This window comes from Cannabis sativa, chromosome 8 (assembly GCF_029168945.1).
Source record: "Cannabis sativa cultivar Pink pepper isolate KNU-18-1 chromosome 8, ASM2916894v1, whole genome shotgun sequence".
Lineage (NCBI taxonomy): Eukaryota > Viridiplantae > Streptophyta > Magnoliopsida > Rosales > Cannabaceae > Cannabis > Cannabis sativa.
Genome location: NC_083608.1, coordinates 43,236,289 through 43,253,876, shown reverse-complemented (window position 1 = coordinate 43,253,876; position 17,588 = coordinate 43,236,289). Strand labels below are relative to the sequence as shown.

The 17,588-nt window shown below is 36.0% G+C and overlaps 2 protein-coding genes across 2 annotated transcripts; one reads left to right on the top strand and one right to left on the bottom strand.

Annotated features, from left to right (window-relative positions):
* The first annotated feature begins 3,713 nt into the window (after positions 1 to 3,713).
* On the top strand, positions 3,714 to 9,400 carry LOC115699494 (uncharacterized). Its single transcript, XM_030626940.2, has 9 exons — positions 3,714 to 4,109; positions 4,714 to 5,255; positions 5,478 to 5,562; positions 5,735 to 5,810; positions 6,394 to 6,474; positions 6,758 to 6,894; positions 7,189 to 7,441; positions 8,059 to 8,122; positions 8,502 to 9,400. Exons 2-9 carry the CDS (start codon positions 4,769 to 4,771, stop codon positions 9,110 to 9,112), a joined length of 1,794 nt encoding a protein of 597 aa, XP_030482800.2. The 5' UTR covers positions 3,714 to 4,109; positions 4,714 to 4,768; the 3' UTR covers positions 9,113 to 9,400.
* A 1,380-nt stretch (positions 9,401 to 10,780) lies between these two features.
* On the bottom strand, positions 10,781 to 16,668 carry LOC115699076 (protein CROWDED NUCLEI 1). The gene is made up of 8 exons (XM_030626291.2): positions 15,866 to 16,668; positions 15,506 to 15,715; positions 15,081 to 15,334; positions 14,662 to 14,932; positions 14,501 to 14,584; positions 12,162 to 14,272; positions 11,839 to 12,004; positions 10,781 to 11,401 (listed from the first exon to the last, which is right to left on the bottom strand). The coding sequence occupies exons 1-8, from the start codon at positions 16,118 to 16,120 to the stop codon at positions 11,156 to 11,158; spliced, it is 3,597 nt and encodes a 1,198-aa protein (XP_030482151.2). The 5' UTR covers positions 16,121 to 16,668; the 3' UTR covers positions 10,781 to 11,155.
* Between the last annotated feature and the right edge of the window lie 920 nt (positions 16,669 to 17,588).

Here is a 17,588-nt window from a genome sequence, read left to right as displayed (position 1 = left end):
TCTCCATATATGTAAAAGTTGTATTTGGTTAAAAAAAAATTAAACATTATTTCACAAATACACCAAAATACGATTTCACGGAATTTTAAATATTTTTACGATTTTTTTTTTTATTTTATTTACAGAAAATAAGGTCTTTTTTTGTTGTACACTTGTTAATTTTTTATTATTTGTATGTTATTTTTTGTTGTTGTTTTGATATTATTTTTATGTTACTTTTATGTGATTTTTTTGTTGTTTTCGTATTGTTTCTATGAAAAACTGTAAAAATATATATAAAAAAAAATTCTGTAAACGTAAAAATGTAATTTTTATACAAATAATAGTGGCATGAGCTTATGTAATTATTCTTAGATATATGTGAGTGGTATATATCAATCAAGATGTTAACATAAGTTATTTCTGAGAAATATCTTACTAGATTTTTTTTTTGAAAAAGATTAGAACATAAGAAAGATCAAAAATGAGATTTGAACAAAAGGAAAAAGAAAAGAAAGATCAAAGATGAGAGCAACAAGAGACTTTTCTTATATATATATCACTACAAGGCAAAAATGTTATTGGCACAATTAAATTAGTGTTAACAAATTTAATTTTTAATGCCCATGAATTTGTAGGCACGCCTTGTTGTGCCCTTTTGGTCGTGCCTAAAAATGTCAACATATACCACAAATAATATCATGCCAATTGATTGATTTAATGGCACGACACATGTAATGACCATTTAAAATTGTAAACACTATTAGCCAAACTATTATTTAAAAAAATTGTAATTTAAGATTAATTTATATTTTTATTTACAATATAATTATTACTCTTGCCACCAGATCTTTGTGGCAAGACTTTTCCTCCTTCGAGCAAGGGAAGGTCTTTCCTTGTTCTAGAGGAATCTGGTTGGACAGTTTGTCAGTAATCCATCCCCAATCTATCGACTAGTCTCTCTTGGAGAGGATCTTTGATGAGATCCTGACCTCTTCCGGCAGTTCTTTCATTGAACTACCTTATCAGGTTGCTAGATTCTCTATTACGATGATCTAGCTCTGCCTGGTGAGATTGGAGGATGTTCTCTTGGTCATCCATCCATCTCAGAATTTTGCGTCTCTGTTGTGCGAATACATCGCAGCCAACAATGCATGGTTCTTTAGTTTGGCTGACTTGACAGATGACCTCTCCAAGTCTGGATAACTCGAGATCTTATCCCAAGTCTACATGGGGTCGCCAATGGCTGGCTTGCCAATTATTGGCCCTGTCTCTCCAGCATAATACTGAGGACCAGACCCAGTCATGGTGCTCGAGGGTTGCTCCACGTTGGCCATTCCTTCAATACAGGATGTCAGTGGAGGGTCCTCCATGGGCGGTAGAGGTTGATCGTTAAGACCAACCGGGTTGGTAGTGCCCACCTGGCCTGTCGTGGTGGCTAGGTTTGTGGTGCCTATCGAGATGGCAAGGTTGGCCACATCCGTCGAGTTCGTGGAGATTCCAGTTAAGGCTAGAATACAGACATCAGGATCAGCCGCCATAGGGTCTTGAAGAAGACTCGATGAGGTAGAAGTTGTAGCTGGAGTTCTTCTTGTGTTAACCATAGTGTTTGATCAGATAAATTAACAACTCGCTCTCAATGAAAGCATCAAACTATTGACCTCAGATTTGACCAACCGACAGCAGAGTCGTATTTATTACTGATGTTTACCACGTATTACACAATAAGAACAAAAAAAGTAAAAGAGACGCAATATTTTTATAAAGGTTCGACCCCCTTAGTTAGCGGGTAATGACCTACTCTCATTTTGGTTGTATTAATACTAGGGATAATACCATTTAGATCACAAAAGTTGTGGAATCTGAAGTGACTCTCTTAAGATTACAATGTGAGAATCATGTTAGAAATCTCAAGTGAGAGAGAGTGCCTAGGGCATGCGAGAGAGAAGAGAAATGAGAGTTCGAGTTTCAAACTTAGAGTTTGAGAGCTTATAGACTTAAAACTTAATACTTAGAAAAATTAAGGTTAGACTCATGCTCTTTATATAGTAGAGCTTACATGAAGATTAACCACTAATATCTCTTAAAAATAAGAAAATATAGCCTTATTTACATAATTAAATAACAAACATTAAATGGCTTAATTATCCCTCAAAAATAGGGAAGTAGCTAATATTTCCCCCTATTTTTGTGAGTTGAAGCCCAAATCGCAACTTAGCTTGCTGTCCACAGATGAAGGTTGCACACCAAAGGCCTGCCAAGTGCAGGCTGGTCGACCCTATAATATTTGGAGGCTGGCCGACCTATGCTGGCCATAGGGCTGGCCACCAATCCCTTAGGGTGGCTGATTCGTCATTTCTTCGTCCCTCCTAAGTACTCGGAGCTCCTGTCAGCTGAATTGTTGCTTGGCCTTCTTTTTGACAAGTTGTACTCCCACGTGGCATTTATCTTGACCATGTAGACATGCCACAGGTGAGCAAAAATTGGGATAACACTAACTAAGGCCAGATTCGTTACCCTGCAGAAAAAAGAGAGACAGAGAGAAAGAATGAAAGACAGAGAACCAGAAAATAATTTTTTTTTTTTTAAAAAAAAAAAAGATGAACAAATATTTGATTCTTTCGCCGTAGCTTTTCTTTTCAATTAACCCTCTCTTAAACCCCTTTTTTACGATAATTTCTCTTTTGGGTTTTCAGAAAAATAAGAAAGTCACAAGCTTTTTCAATGCAGGGTGTTGTTTTGGGTGATTGTGGTGGTCTTTCCAGAGCTTTATCAACAAGCGGGTCGATCTCTATGGTGTCTAAAGATGAAAATTTAGTTTTTTTCTTTTGAAGATTCTTCTTCTCCATATGAGTTTGAGCTCGAGTTGGGCCTTGGGTTAAGCCTTAGTAGTGGTTGTAGTGTGAAAGCTCAACACAGTTTGAGAGGTCAATATGTTAAGATCTTGACTGCTAAAGATTTTCCTTCAACTTCTTATTCTTCGTCAATTATCTTCTTCTTCTTCTTCATCTCCTTCCTTGTTGAGCAGAGCTAGTGTGTGATTTAGGTTTTGTATATAAAAAAAAAAAAAAACCTTTTCTTTGATTATTTGGCTTTGATTTGATATGATAATTCATTGTTCAATTTCTATGATTGTCTATTTAGTATGTGTGTGTTTGAATTTATCTATAATTGAAGGTCGTGGCTGTGAATCGGGGATGAGAGTCGTGGATGGGAATGGGGGTGGAGTGAGGGTTAGGTTGAGGATGGGTGAAGAAGACAAAGAATTAAAAAATAATTTTAAGATTCTAAAATAATTTTTTATTTTATTTTACTTTTAATTAAAATTATTACTTAGATCAATAAAAAAATTGACATGTGGTATTTTATTAATATTTAATGGATAAATTAGAAAGAGATACCAATAGACTTATAAAAAAACGTGGCATTAAGAACTATTATTGTCAATTTTCAAAGTTAGAAACTAACTCTAATTTTTTATTGCAATTATCCCCTTAAATATAACACAATTTTCATAAGAGCATTGTTATTAGGCACCAGTGGTGCCTAGCACCTTTGCAACATGTCGCGTTGCGATTGGCTAGCGATACTCCCTAAAACTATTATATTAAATTATATGGGACCCGATACTTAGTTGTACCAATAGTGATATTGACACATAGAAAAGTGTTAGACACTACTGGTGCCCTTTAGTATTTCTCTTTTTATAAGGAGGTGTTGTTATACATGCTGTTAGAGAATCAAAATAATCAAGAATTTTAACTTGAAAAAATAAAAATGAAAAAGAAAAAAAAATGCATTAAAGCATATCTTGGTGTGGATTGGGCAGTGAAAGTGAGAAGGCTAAAGGAACCTAGGGAATATACCCTACGCCGCATTGCAGGCTATCCTCCTCTCCTCTCCTTCTCAAGAAGTACTGAGCGACACACAAAGAAAGAGAGATCTATAGACTATAGTCTCTACCTTTCCATATTCTAAATTTCTGATTGGCTTCGACGATTCATCTTCTCAATCTCATCATCTCATTTTTCCAAACCCTAATTCCACCTCCCGCTCTGATTCTAAGAACAATAAGAATTTGAATTAGATCTTCTCCCCAATTTTTCTTTTCTTTCATAGCTACCAAGCAGGTTCATTTCTCACTTTATCTTCTCTTTTCTGTTTTATTTTAATATTCTTTATTTCAGAACATAATTGATTTGATTAGCTATGATGTAATCTTGTGTTTGTATGCTGGAGTGTCGTTGCCAGTATATTATCTTGCCATGATTATGCTATCTTTTATTTTTAAATTTGAAAAGAGCGCAAAATAGTTGAGTCAACTGTGAAAGGAAGATTTAACTAAGCTAAAGATTGCTATCAAATAAGTAAAGTAGCTATCTTTCTGTGATGTTGTGTCGATTTCGAGTGTTTGTGATTTAGTTCTTCTTCATTCAAGTTCACATGTTCTGTTTACTTAAGTATGGTTTATGGTTAGAGTTCCTATAATCTGCACTCAAATGGGTTTATCATTTAAGTTGACTTGTCTATAAGGATTGCATATCTTGGAAGTAACACTAAGTTAATGTAGTCTTTTGCGTTTTATTTATGCTTTGGAGGTGAATATATTATAGAGGCCTTCCCCCATTTCCAACATTGTTGCATTTGCATCGAATTTTATAATATTCACATGACACGTAAAGTAATTCCTTATTATATTGCTTTGTGGCTGATATGGGGCTTCATTTTCTTCAGATTGATTTTGGTAGTTTGTTTAGAAGACCTGTTCGAATAATCATAATTGCACTATATGGATAATGAAAATTTGATTGCCCTCCATGCTTCCGGTGAATCTGCCCATGAGAATGAGAATGGTCCAAGTGAGATTGATTCTCAACAAACTAGTTCCAAGGATGAAGAAGATAAACTCAACAATGCAGAGGCGGGGCACAAGAATGATGTTCATTGTGAAAATGGTGATGAGCTTCTAGAAGTAACTCCTGAAAAGAATCTGATTGGCAGTGATTCAGATATGGAGATTGAGGATTTAAACAGTGTCCCCGCACCAGCGGTGGTTCACAAGAAGGATGGTTCTCAATGTGAAGATAGTCGGTGCATAGCAGAATCAAACCTTGAAAAGGATGTCGTTGATAACTCATCTTTCTTACAGGTGAATGTCAAATTGACTGAAAATGTTTTAGTTGCCGAGGCATCAAATACTGGGGCAAGTGCCGAGACTGGTCGTCTTGCCTCCCAAGAAGAAAGTTCCATTGGGATAAAAAAGATGGGCGGCAGTTGTATCCTTCTTTTCATGTATTATACCGAGGTTTATTTTTTTTCATTGACAATATTCACCTCTACTCCACTTAGAATTTGGAAGCTAATACAAATGGGTGGAAAATATAAGATTACAGTTTAAATAGTAATAGAACCGATGATTCCCAACTTAATTATTATCTGACTTTTTAGTTAATCGATTATATGTGAAATTGGCTTTTTCCATAATTCAAAGTTACCAGCTATTTCGGGTGTCAAGAGATCTCGAGTAATGTTTGATGAACAGCAGCAACCTTCAGTGTGTGTAAACTATACCTCCTTAACAAGGTTGGTGGGAAACTGGGAATCTTTAGTGTCATAAAGAAAGATAACCTCCTTAATTTGCTAAACATTTATATATTTTTATCGTCTGAAATTATTCATGTGCGATCTTTAGCCTTTGGAAACTGTTGGTACTCGCCAACGGTTGATTTTTGAGCAGATCTCTTTCTTTTTTCAGAGCTAGTAAACATAAGCTTGAAGAGCTATTACAACAATGGTCAGAATGGCATGCTCAACATAATTCCAAAACTCAAGTGAGATACTTATTGATTGTATATTTCTAACATGTTGGTTACCAAGGAAACAATGGGCATAGCATGGGCTACCCTATAGTGGCAACGGAATTGTTTTATTATACTGCTGCAAAGTCCAATTAAAGGACTAAAAGTATTTGAAGAACTACATGATTAATCCGACCCTTGAAGATGGAATGAAAACTATTTCCTTCTGGCAAACTAAGATTGTCTGATACATTATGCTCTTTTTCCTAAATGGCTTTTTTTTTTTTGGTTGAGTACTTGGCCTTGTTTCCCATCTGCACTTGAACTCACTCCTAAACCCTTAATTAATCTAATAAATGCTCTTCTCTCTCTATCCTTATTCTTTTCGTTGCACCTAGAAGTAGTTAGCTGGTGTCGTGTAGTGACTTTATGGCTATCAAATTGATGGAATAATGTGTAATCTTAATTTCCTGTTTAAGAAATTATCTTCATCGGTTTTCTGATTGACCAACTTGGCTTGGTGTTTTCCTTCGGCATTCAATACAGTTGCTTTTTGTTAATCTCCTGTTTTAATTTTTTGAACTCTGATTAATCTGTTTGAAACATGTTTGTTTAGGATCTAATTGAAGCATTAGAATCTGGAGAAGAGACATTCTTTCCTGCTTTAAATGTTGGCTTGGAAAAATCATCATCTGTGGTGAGCTTCCACTGTTATATGTAGTTGGTCCTCCTTGTGTAGCCGGAGGCAGGTTATTTAATATTTAAGTTACTTGCTTTGAGAATGTGCCCTTGTGATCAATTTTTTTTTTTTTTTTTCATTTGGTGGGAAAAGAATAAGCTACATTAACTCTTTGTAGACCATATTCTGTTCAGAACCATGCCAAAGTCACACACATTTTTTTGCTTTAAATTTGTTTGTGAGCCTATATGGATACCAGTACAATACCATCTATTCTTCTCAAGTGTTTTTTACTTTGTAGTCTTTCTGGATGGACAAGCAAACAAGGAAAGAGCAGAACAAGGAATTCGTTGAATTGGATTGTAACTCTGTGCCTCTATATGATCGTGGTTTTGCATTGGGTTTGACATCAGATGATGGTATAAATAACATCGAGGGGTAAACACCGTACTACATTGTTACTCATTGGAATCTTACCTGAATAAATATTATGTCAACTTATCATACTTTTGTCAATATATATATATATATCTCTATATTATATATTGGTATCTTACCTTTGTAAAAAATGTATAGAAGTTTATATCTTAGTAAAGAATTGGGTGGGTGGATGCAACGTTTCAAGCTTCCTAGAAGAAGAAAAAAAAAAGAATTACTTTTTACTTTTACGTGTATTGTACTTTATAGATTCTGTTGTTGCTAATTGAATTAATTTTGTTGAAATTTTTTAAGAGGTGTGGAGATTATTGATGACGCTGCCCGTTGTTTCAATTGTGGTTCCTATAATCATTCTTTGAAGGAATGTCCAAAACCTCGTGATAGAGTTGCTGTCAACAATGCTCGCAAACAGCTCAAGTCCAAGCGTAACCAAAATAGTGCTTCACGCAACCAAACTCGATATTATCAGAATTCTCCAGCTGGAAAGTATGATGGTTTAAGGCCAGGAGCTCTTGATGCTGAAACACGGCAGCTTTTGGGTCTCTCGGTAATTTGGCCTTTTCTTTTCTTGGATGGCAATCTGTTATTGTTCTTGGTTGATTTTGGTCACTTAAAATTAATGTCAAGATATAATCTGAGTTCATGTCAAATATATAATGCATGCTTGAACTCATACATCTACAATCTATCATGAACTTAAGTAATAAGGCTTTGGGTTTGAATTTGTGCTTTTACTGGTCATTCAACCATATGTTTGATATCCTGTACGTTCGAGATATATGCTTTAGTGAACTGATCATAAATTTGAGACTAGACATTGTTGCTATTGAGTATCAAACTTGTTGGTGGACCTATGAACTTACAATGATAACATCATTGAACGAACAAATTGGAAATGAGGACTTTTTCTATTTATTAAGTTAAAAATGGGAAGGGACTGATCAATCATTATTATGCATAATTTCTAAAAATTGACCGCTTTCTTTATTTTGTTTTATTTAAATAAATTATCATTATTAGGAGTGGTATTTTTTTGTTGTATGAACATCTCCTGTTAACTGTAATATTGTTCTTTTGAGGAGATTGCTTTTTATACACATTATATCTACACACGCCTTGTCTGGTAATTCTGTTTCTTTTTGCCTTGAATTGTGGATTATGCAGGAGCTTGATCCACCCCCTTGGCTAAGAAGAATGCGCGAAATTGGATACCCTCCAGGATACCTTGGTAATTGAAATGATATTTTTATATATAGTCATCTTGATTTTCTCATGTTAGTTTTGAGATTACATGTAATTTCTTGTTATTATATACAGAACATATATTTATTTGCTTATAGATCACAACTTGATCCCATTAACAGAATTCATAATTTTCAAATTTTGTTCAAGAATCTTCTCTTGCCTATCCATGCAATAGTCTATTGGGAAAATTATTTTCTTATATTACAATCATTAATGATGAGTTCTTACTACTGTTACTGTAAGAAATTATTGATTAATTCATGTATGCACATGGCCTAAATATCTAAATTTTGGAAAAAATTGTGACATAATACTATCTTTCTCCATACTAACTCATCTTATTGTACCTTTGCATTTCTCAGATCCTGATGACGAGGATCAACCATCAGGTATTATAATATTTGGTGATCTTGATATTGTGAAGGACGGCCAGGAGGATGGAGAAATTATCGAAACACCCCGTGAACCACAGAAGAAAAAGAGTGTAGAGTTCCCAGGGATAAACGGACCTATTCCAGAAAATGCTGATGAGAGACTCTGGGCAGCTTCACCGTCATCTTCAGATATTTCTAGAAACCGATCACACCGCAGGCCTAGTTATGTATCAGAACAAGTCAGCAGAGGACATCAGCGTGAGGAAAGGTGGTCCTCCAGGGAACAAAGAGATGATGGGCCACCCGGTGTTGACGATAGTTTTAGCTCAACAACATATTTTCCCAGATATGGTAGCTATGAATCCAACTACAACTCTCATTCAGTAGGAAGGTTTGATCCAGACAGAGGTAGACGAAGCCGTTTTGTTGATGAAGGATATTTAAACCACGGCTCAGTTGCTTCATCCTATCCACCACGTTTGTCACCAATAGATTATGGTTCCAGTCGATATGAAAATTGGGTTGACGAAAGCAGGAATGGATACGATCCGGATAATTTGACACCATGGGACAGGCATCGCCATCCCAGTAGAAGGTAAATGGAGTTCCGGGATGTTTGTTGTAGCCACAAAAGATCTGTAGAAGAAGAGTTTTTCCTCAGTTAAGAACTGAGGAAGGGTTTGTACAAAAGAATTAGAAGCATCTTTGTTAGATGGTTTTTGACCAGTTAAGCAGCTAATAATTTTTAGGTTAGTATACAGATCGCTTGTACTGACACATTGGAATGTAGTTGTTATATTTACTACACATTGTTTGTGACCACCTTTGGTGAGACTTTGTCCATGACAGCATAAGAGCATTTAGACCATTATTCCTTTAATCTTGTTAATGTAGTTGTCTGGATTTAATTTGACTATATCTCACTTGTTAGGATGATACTATGTCACCTAGTAGCAAATCCAATAACATTATTTAAGCTTTTTGACTAGTAGGGATACCGGTAGGGATATTTTAGGAAATTATAATTCTAGTTAAAATGAAGCATTTTATCTATTTTTTAAAATTTTAAAATGATCTTGAAAACAGAGTTTAAAATTCAATTGCATGTGTATTTTTTTTTTACAAGCGTGCAGCTGAAATAATATAACTACAATATACATAGTTATATAAGAAATTTTTAAACATAATTTCTCTAGGCGTTACAAATTGAGACGTCTCAACTACAAAAGTGACAGTACGGCATAATTTTATATATTTATATATACAACAATGGTTATCTTCATTTGGTCTTCTTAAGAACTACAGTATAGGGATGATTATATTTCATTTTGTCATGAGAGACAAAAAAAAAAACACTTGAGTCATATCAGCCGAGACAGTGGAATACTTACATTATTTGTTGTCAGAAATAATATAATTACTAATTAGACACGCTTGTTGGGTGATGCATTCGAAATCGTCAATAATGATTCATTCCTTACTACTATGCAATAACATAATACATAGCCTCGTTTGGAACGCCGTATTAGATCGTATTGTATTGTATTATATTGAATTGGATTATATATTATATTTTTATATAATACTATGTTAAACTTTAATTTATATTAAAATATTATATATTTAGGTGTCCATAAAAGTTAATACCACATATAGTTTTACATAAAAATATTACATAAAATACAATTCAATATAATACAATACAATACAATACGACCTAATACGACGTTCCAAACGAGCCCGAAATTAATTAGATACCAACTACCAACGCAAACTACGATCCCTCGAACTAATCATAGTCAACATCGTAAAAAATCATTAAGCCATGTTTGGTTGAAAGAGAGATAAATACATATTTGGTGCATATTTTCCTTTCCTTTCCTTTCCTTCGTTTCCTCGAGATTTTAAAAAAGATGTCCTTAATCTGGATTATTAAACTCAAAAGTAGAAAGGCGTTGAGAAAAGATGGAACTACTTGATCAATTCAAATGACAGTGACATAAACCAAAACAAACTTCCTTTTTTTTTTCAAAATTTGTAACTTTATCTATAGAATAACATCATCAACCGCACCCACACAAGGAGCGTGCGTAACTAATAATAAATAATAACTGAATAAAAACCAATGCTTGCTAACCACAAGTCAATCACAACTTGATGCACGAACTACTAACTAGCCTTCTATTTCTTAAGAGGCTCATCACATTTTGCTACATATATATATACATATATATAGATTTAGTGAAAGAGAGAGAGACAGGAGATCATCAAGTTCAAGGCTTCAAGCAATCATTTTTAGAACAAAAGAGATACAAACATTTGATTACAAACAATGTGGAAAGAGGAGGAAGATGAGTTCCAGTGACAAATATGCACCGATTTACTGCTACATAGATTGTCTAATTTTTTAAGGGAAAAAAAAATATCATAAAATAACCCAATACCACCCTAAACTCCTACTGATATGGTGGGGCAAAGAAAAACCCAATTACCCCAGCCTCAAATATTTCCATGCTTCTTCTAACGCTAAATCAAAATGTTAATACACACTACTACACATTAGCTAGGCTCCTAAAAGCATACATGCCTAAAATAGTTGACTCAGTCAAGATTCACACTTATCGGCAACCAAAGCTCAGTGACTATGTCGTGAGAAAAGTCCATAGTTTCTTTCCAATTGAGGCTTCACCAGGACGTAGTGATTCTTCATCCTCTTCCTCGTCCTCATCTTCGACGTGACTAGCATCTTCCCCGTGGGATTCGCTCTGATACTCATCTCTGTTGGAATATTTCTCTGCTCTTTCAGGTGTCCCGTTCACCTCTTCACTCAAAGCTCCAGTCTCAGCCACGTTTTTTATTACATCCCCAGTGTCTCCAATATTCGTACACTGCCAGTACAAAATAAAACGGAAGATATAACACATTAGAAATATGAACTTCCAATGCTCCCTGAAGAAAACCACCACAAGCAAAATACAGCAGAGTCCATACAAAATAAGCAGGAAAATCGAACAAGTGAGCTCAAAATATTGGAGAAAAAGGTCAAGTCCTTCATTGAAACTATATAGAATTAATAAACAGGATGATTGTTCAAAAAAAAAAAATAATAAACAACAGGATCTATGACCACAAGGAAAGTAGAAGAAATCACTTCTCAACAACTTAATATTACTACAATGACAGATATTTGAACTAACAATCACAATAAATAATAGCAATAAGCAATAACAGGTTATAACAATAAAAATCAGTACAGCACATACTATATCCTAAAAATGTATCTAGAAACACATGTAGATTAAAAAAGAACCCTTGATATACTAACCCGCAACAGGCGCATACTTCCACCATTTTCACTGGCAACTCCTGCTGAAGAAGCTGGAGCAGCTTTAGAAGAAACGCCTACTTCTTCTGTACCCCCAACAACATCTTGTTCCTGGTTTTCTTTGCTATGGTCAACTGAAGCTCTAGCCGGTGCGGTTGTCACTTGACTGATGGCAATAAGCAAGAGCAAGAGTAAATTTCTTGTGACAAGTAACTATAATAAACTGAGGACAAATTATATATATTTATATATGCAGGAACTTTATTCTGTTTTGGGACAAATTCTGTCGACTTAGTTTTATATAGAAAGATCTAAAATATTACTTTTTTGATCGGCGGAGATTATAACGCCGTCCAGATGGAGCTTGCTCAACTGGTGGAACTCTGTCTCGTCTTCTCTTCCGTCGCCCTCCCATGACACTTTCTGAACGTCCTTCACTATCATTCCCATCATGCTCACTGACTGTGATTTGAGATGTCTGTTGACGGCCTCGCTTTCGTAGATTAGTTTTCTTATCATCAACACCGGCCCCATCCTGGTTTTCAGCATTAGTATTGGCAGAATCCTCGGCAGTCCCATTTTGATACCCACTCTCATTTAGTTCTGAATCTTCTCCAAGTATAGCCTTAGCATCTTCAACAACTGCTTTCACAGATCTTGTTCTGGCAACTCTAGCTGCCTTCCCTCTTCCCCGAGACTTGTTTCGACCACCTTTCAAATCAGAAGCCTGAGAATCGTTTTGAGTTTCTGGCCCCTTGCTGTTTAAATTGCTCTCATTTTCAGCAGAGGGCTCTTGTCCAGCTTCAAACTCTCTTATGCTGTTGTCAGATTGTTTCCTCTGGACATCAATAGATTCACTTGCAGCAGCAAAAGAGAGCTCTGCCTCAATTTCAGTGCCCTGTAATTTCTTGGATGGTTCTTCCATAATCTCCTCTCCATCAAATGTTTCCTCAGCCAAATTTCGACCAGAGATGGACTCATTTTGTTTGCCTGGGGAGAACTTAAAAATCTTAGTTGTGCATTTTCGAAACCAAGAAATAGTGCCACTAGATAGTGGAGATTTTGAACCAACAAGATTTGGAGATAAATCATTGTTCTGCCTCTTAGAAGCAACCGGATCTTCAATTACGCCACCCTTCGTATAGTCACCCAGTTGTGGAAGGAGAGGTACTTCCGCATTCTGAATTTCAGCAAAAGGCTGTAGATCAGAGAGCATGAATTCAGAAATAACCTCATTGCAATTACTGCAATCCTTGAGTTTATCAATAAATGATAGGAAGCGTTCTCTCTCCTGGATAAACAGTTCACGCTGGTCCTTAAGCTTCTTGCTAAGGTCAAAAAGCTCATCAATGTCTTTTCGTATCTCAACTCTCTGCCTTTCAAGATGCTCTTTATTTGCATTGGCTTCTAGTCTTTCTTTCTCAATTTTATGCCTTTCAAGTTTCAACTCTTCCATCTCTCTTCTGGCAACTTCTCTCAAGTACTTAATATTATCTAGTTCTCTTTTCTTCTCTTCCTCAAAGGAATTTTCCTTTTCACGTAATGGCTTTTCTATCTCCTCAAGTCGATTCTGCATATCAGTTTCGAGTTCTCTTTTCCTCATTTCATAATCATGAAGCAATTGGCTTCTTTCACTCTCTGCTTTCTCGGCTAATAAGGACTTCTCAAGCTCCATGTTGGCTGCAAATGATTCCTTCGCCAACTTGAGATCCTCCTGCTCCCTTCTTATGTAGTCTTGTACAGACGCCTTTTCATTTTTCAACCTCTCTTCTTCAACTTGTTTCAGTTTTTCTAACTCTTCCCTCTGTTCACTCACACTTTTCAGCGCTTTATCGATCTCTGCTCTTCTCACATCCAGTTCTTCCCACTCCCTCTCAAAACTTTCCTTTTGCTGCTTTAGATCCTCAGCTTCCTTCAGAAGCAATTCTTTCTGATACATGTACTTGTCAATTTCCTGTTTCAATTCTGATTGCAAGCGCCCATATTCTGACCTCTCTTCTTCACTCACTTTAAGCTTATCTTTCTCTTCAATAATTATCCTCAGTTGTTCCTCATTTTCCGTCCTTATCTTCTCAACATCTGCCGTGAGCCTAAGCAATTCCTCCTTGTCACCAAGCAATTCTTTCTTCTCCTTCTCTAAGTTCTTTTCCTCAGATTTAACGGTCTTCTCCCTTTCCTTTAGGGTTTTCAACTTTGTTTCATGATCCTTTTCTTTCTCCCTAAACTTCTCCCATCTCTTTTCCAAAGCCTGCTCCCGTTTTGCAAGTTTCTCCTCCATGTGATTAATTTCAGCTTCCTTTTTCTCTACATCAACCACCTTGCTTTTCAATTCCTCATCTAGTGATTTTCTCTTTTGTTCTACTTCCAATTCAAATGCATGTTTCTTTTCTTCCAAAATTGCATTATGCTCATCAGTTAGCTTCTGAATTTCATCCTGCATTTGTGTCATGCAAATGGTAGTATATCCAGTCAGCCATACAAAACTAACTTAAATGTGGTTAATCAAAGAAGAAAGAAAAAGGGCAGAAAGAGAAGGAAGAACAAAAATTTGGGAGCGAAACATAAGGAGATATCAAGTGGGTCAGCCCCAACAAAACTATCTCATTACCCTACTAACCAAGTCTTGTATCTCCTATAAAAAATAAAAGGCGCAAAAGCTTACTTTTTCTCTGGCATTCAACTTTTCCTCTAAGAGGAATAATTCCTTCTCTTTCATCTCTAGGTTTATTCGCAAAGCTTCATATTCCTGCATCCCAGAAAAAGAGTTACTAACATTTCAATTGTAGACAATTTAAAGACAGCTCAATATTTGAGAGTTCTTGCCTTCTCTTTTATGGTTAGACTTCCTACTCTACTGCTAAAATCATCTTCTTTCTCCTTCAAAGTTGCATTAGCTTCATCAATCTTCCTCTGAGCATCTTCAAGGTCCTTCTGTTTCTGCTTCAAAATCCTATCACTCTCATTGGCTCTGTCCTCTCTTTGGTTAAGAAGTCTCTGTCCCTTGGCTAGCCTTTCCTCTCCCTCCTGAAGTTTTCTTTCCCACTCCCGCAAATCCTCCTTCTGCTTAGATAGATTACTTTCATGTGCCTTTTGCCTGAGAAAATCAAACCATATTGATACAACATACAAGATAGTTAAAACAAGTCATAATGCTCTAACATAATGAATATGAATTCGCACACTCAATGAGCACATAAAAGCTATAATATAATAATAGAACAAGTTAAAAGCCTTGAACATACTCCTCAACAAAGGATAAACGCTCCCTACGAACAGTGCTTTCTCGAGCCTCAAAGTCTTGTGATTTTCTCTCTATCTCAGAACTCTTTCTGTTAACCTCAGCAAGCTTGGCATCTGCTGCACGCAACTTAACTTCTAGCTCTAGAGATTTCTCCTCTACGCTAGTAACTAAAGCATTTGCCTCAGCCAACTTAGAGTCAGCCGTATACTTAATTTCAGCATTTTCAGCACGAATCTCACGCAAAGCCTTCTCTAACTGCAGAAATAACAAGAATAGATATTAGCAAACAGTCAGTGAGAGTTAATTCTATATAACAATACCACCAAACTACCAGCTCCAAATGTACACATTCATCAATAATCTCTACGAATATAAATGTGTATAAATAATCAAAGAAAGCGAGATCAAGAGAATATTCAATCTTACATCACGGACACACTGTTTCTCAACTCCCAGGGCATTCCTTAAATTCTCCTCCCGCTTCCCAATATCAGACATTGCAATTAAATGTGCCGCTTGCTCCCTTTTAAGAGCATCCTTAGCTTCTGCCAAGGACTGTCTAAGTTCTTCATACTTAGAATTCCACTCCTTCTTTTCAATCAAGAGTAGGCCCATATTATATTGATATTCAAAAAGCTGGCAACAACAACAGTCAATTCCGTTAAGATTAATGCACATAATACACTTCAACTCAGGAAGACACAAAATCCATTTTTCCAGCAAAGTCAACACAAAATATAAAAAACAACACAACAAACAAACGAACAAAACAAACAACCCACCAACCTCATTTTCGATTTGGGAAATTCTCTGAACCATACTATCCCTGTCCGTGTCAGCTTCACCCGAACCCATCAGCATATTTCCTCCGTCCTGAACTACCAATCCGGAAGGCGGAGACCCAGACTCAAGAAAAGCAATACCTTTGCCCTTAGTCGCATCTCCGGAGTTCGGGTTCGACCCTGACCCAGTTCCACTCTTACGGCTCCCAGTTCTTGGCGTGAGAGACCAACTCGACCACACCTTCTGCGGAGTAAACATTACGAAGCTTCCCAGAGTAACCCTTTTCTACAACCCAAAATCACAGATCGAAAATTCAACTTCATAAGCCCACAGGGACCCCTTCTCAGAAATTTTCATAAACTACTCCTTTCTCTCCAAAAGAAAAAAAAAAAAAACCCTATTTTGAACAGCGAATCTACGTAACAGTGAAAAATCCTGCACCGTAGTTGGCCAGGAGTACCAATCACCGGTTAATCGAACTTTTCAAATCCAAAATCTTGAAGAAGACAAAGACTTTTACTCAGTAACGGTTACTTTTCTCTCTCTATATTATCCAAAAATGAAAAATAAACCCTAACCGGACGTGAACGTGGTTCCCAAACTCCGGCCAAATAGAAATTTGAAATCCGATAACGTCTCGAAACAGAAAAGAAACTATTTTTCTCTCTCTCTCTCCTCTTTCTCTCTCTTTTTCACAGCCACCTTTTGTGTTTCGAGTGCTATGCGCGGATCACTCACGTTCTTTCTTTTTTTTCTCGATTTATTATGGGCCCGACAGCAATACTGAACTCCAAATTACGATAATACCCTTACACTGGACAAACAAACAAGCCCCCGCATCCAGGGTGTTTTCGGTATTTAATAAAGGCGCCTCATAGGAGACAACGTGGGTAGTCGCGTGTATTCCACTCTGTGACGAAATTGCCCATTGGAAATGGGGACCACGCATAGCGTTTGGTTGGCAGCAGCCACAGGGGTATAATGGTAATTTCGAATGAACGGTTCTGGGTTTCCAAGAAGTAAGTGAGAGAGAGAGAAGAATAAACTTTGTATGCGAATGCCACGGTGTTCAGGAGCTGTTAAGCTCTTTTTTTTTTCTTTTCTATTTTGGAGCATTACATTCATTTTAAGATTCGGTTTTTTCATTTTAGTATACTATTAATTTTTATTTATTTGGAATAAGAAAGGAATGTTATTTTTAATTTTTTTTTTTTTTTTTGGCTAATTAAAGAGCTTGAAGATAAGCATATCTTTGTCCCACGTGGCTTTACTGGCCATCATTGTGGACTACTAGCAAGCCAGCCAAGCAGCCAAGCCACCTCTCTCTCTCTCTTGCTTTTATTCTCTCTCTCTTTAAAAAGTGAAAATTTGTAAACCAAAGTTGATGCATCTAACCGTTAAAGCCCTAATTACTTTATATCAAAAAAGAAAATTACAAGAAATAATTATAGAGCTTTCCTATGGGCATGGGTTTTTGTGGAGGGGTCAAGCCACCACTCTTTTTGTGGAAAATGTACTTTTAAGGAGAATCCATTTTATGAAAATTATGAATGAGACTAGATCAATGAATTTGGATAAATTTTTCCTATTGTCAAGTTAAAATTACATATTTGTAGTTTATATATCTAAGAGAAAATTACAATATTATATATCTCTTTTAATTTTTACTTTTTCTTTCAAAATTTAGTATATTTACTTCTTTTTTCAACTATCTACTAATTTTACT

Bases quoted from the DNA above. Each gene is read 5' to 3' on its own strand.
- LOC115699076 (XM_030626291.2), bottom strand. From the start codon at position 16,120: ATGTTTACTCCGCAGAAGGTGTGGTCGAGTTGGTCTCTCACGCCAAGA. The intron at 15,335-15,505 runs GTAAGATTGAAT...TTATTTCTGCAG, and splicing joins AGAAACAGTGTGTCCGTGAT to TTAGAGAAGGCTTTGCGTGA. The intron at 14,585-14,661 runs GCAAGAACTCTC...TCTGGGATGCAG, and splicing joins GTCTAACCATAAAAGAGAAG to GAATATGAAGCTTTGCGAAT.
- LOC115699494 (XM_030626940.2), top strand. From the start codon at position 4,769: ATGGATAATGAAAATTTGATTGCCCTCCATGCTTCCGGTGAATCTGCC. The intron at 5,563-5,734 runs GTTGGTGGGAAA...TTCTTTTTTCAG, and splicing joins AACTATACCTCCTTAACAAG to AGCTAGTAAACATAAGCTTG. The intron at 6,475-6,757 runs GTGAGCTTCCAC...TTTACTTTGTAG, and splicing joins TGGAAAAATCATCATCTGTG to TCTTTCTGGATGGACAAGCA.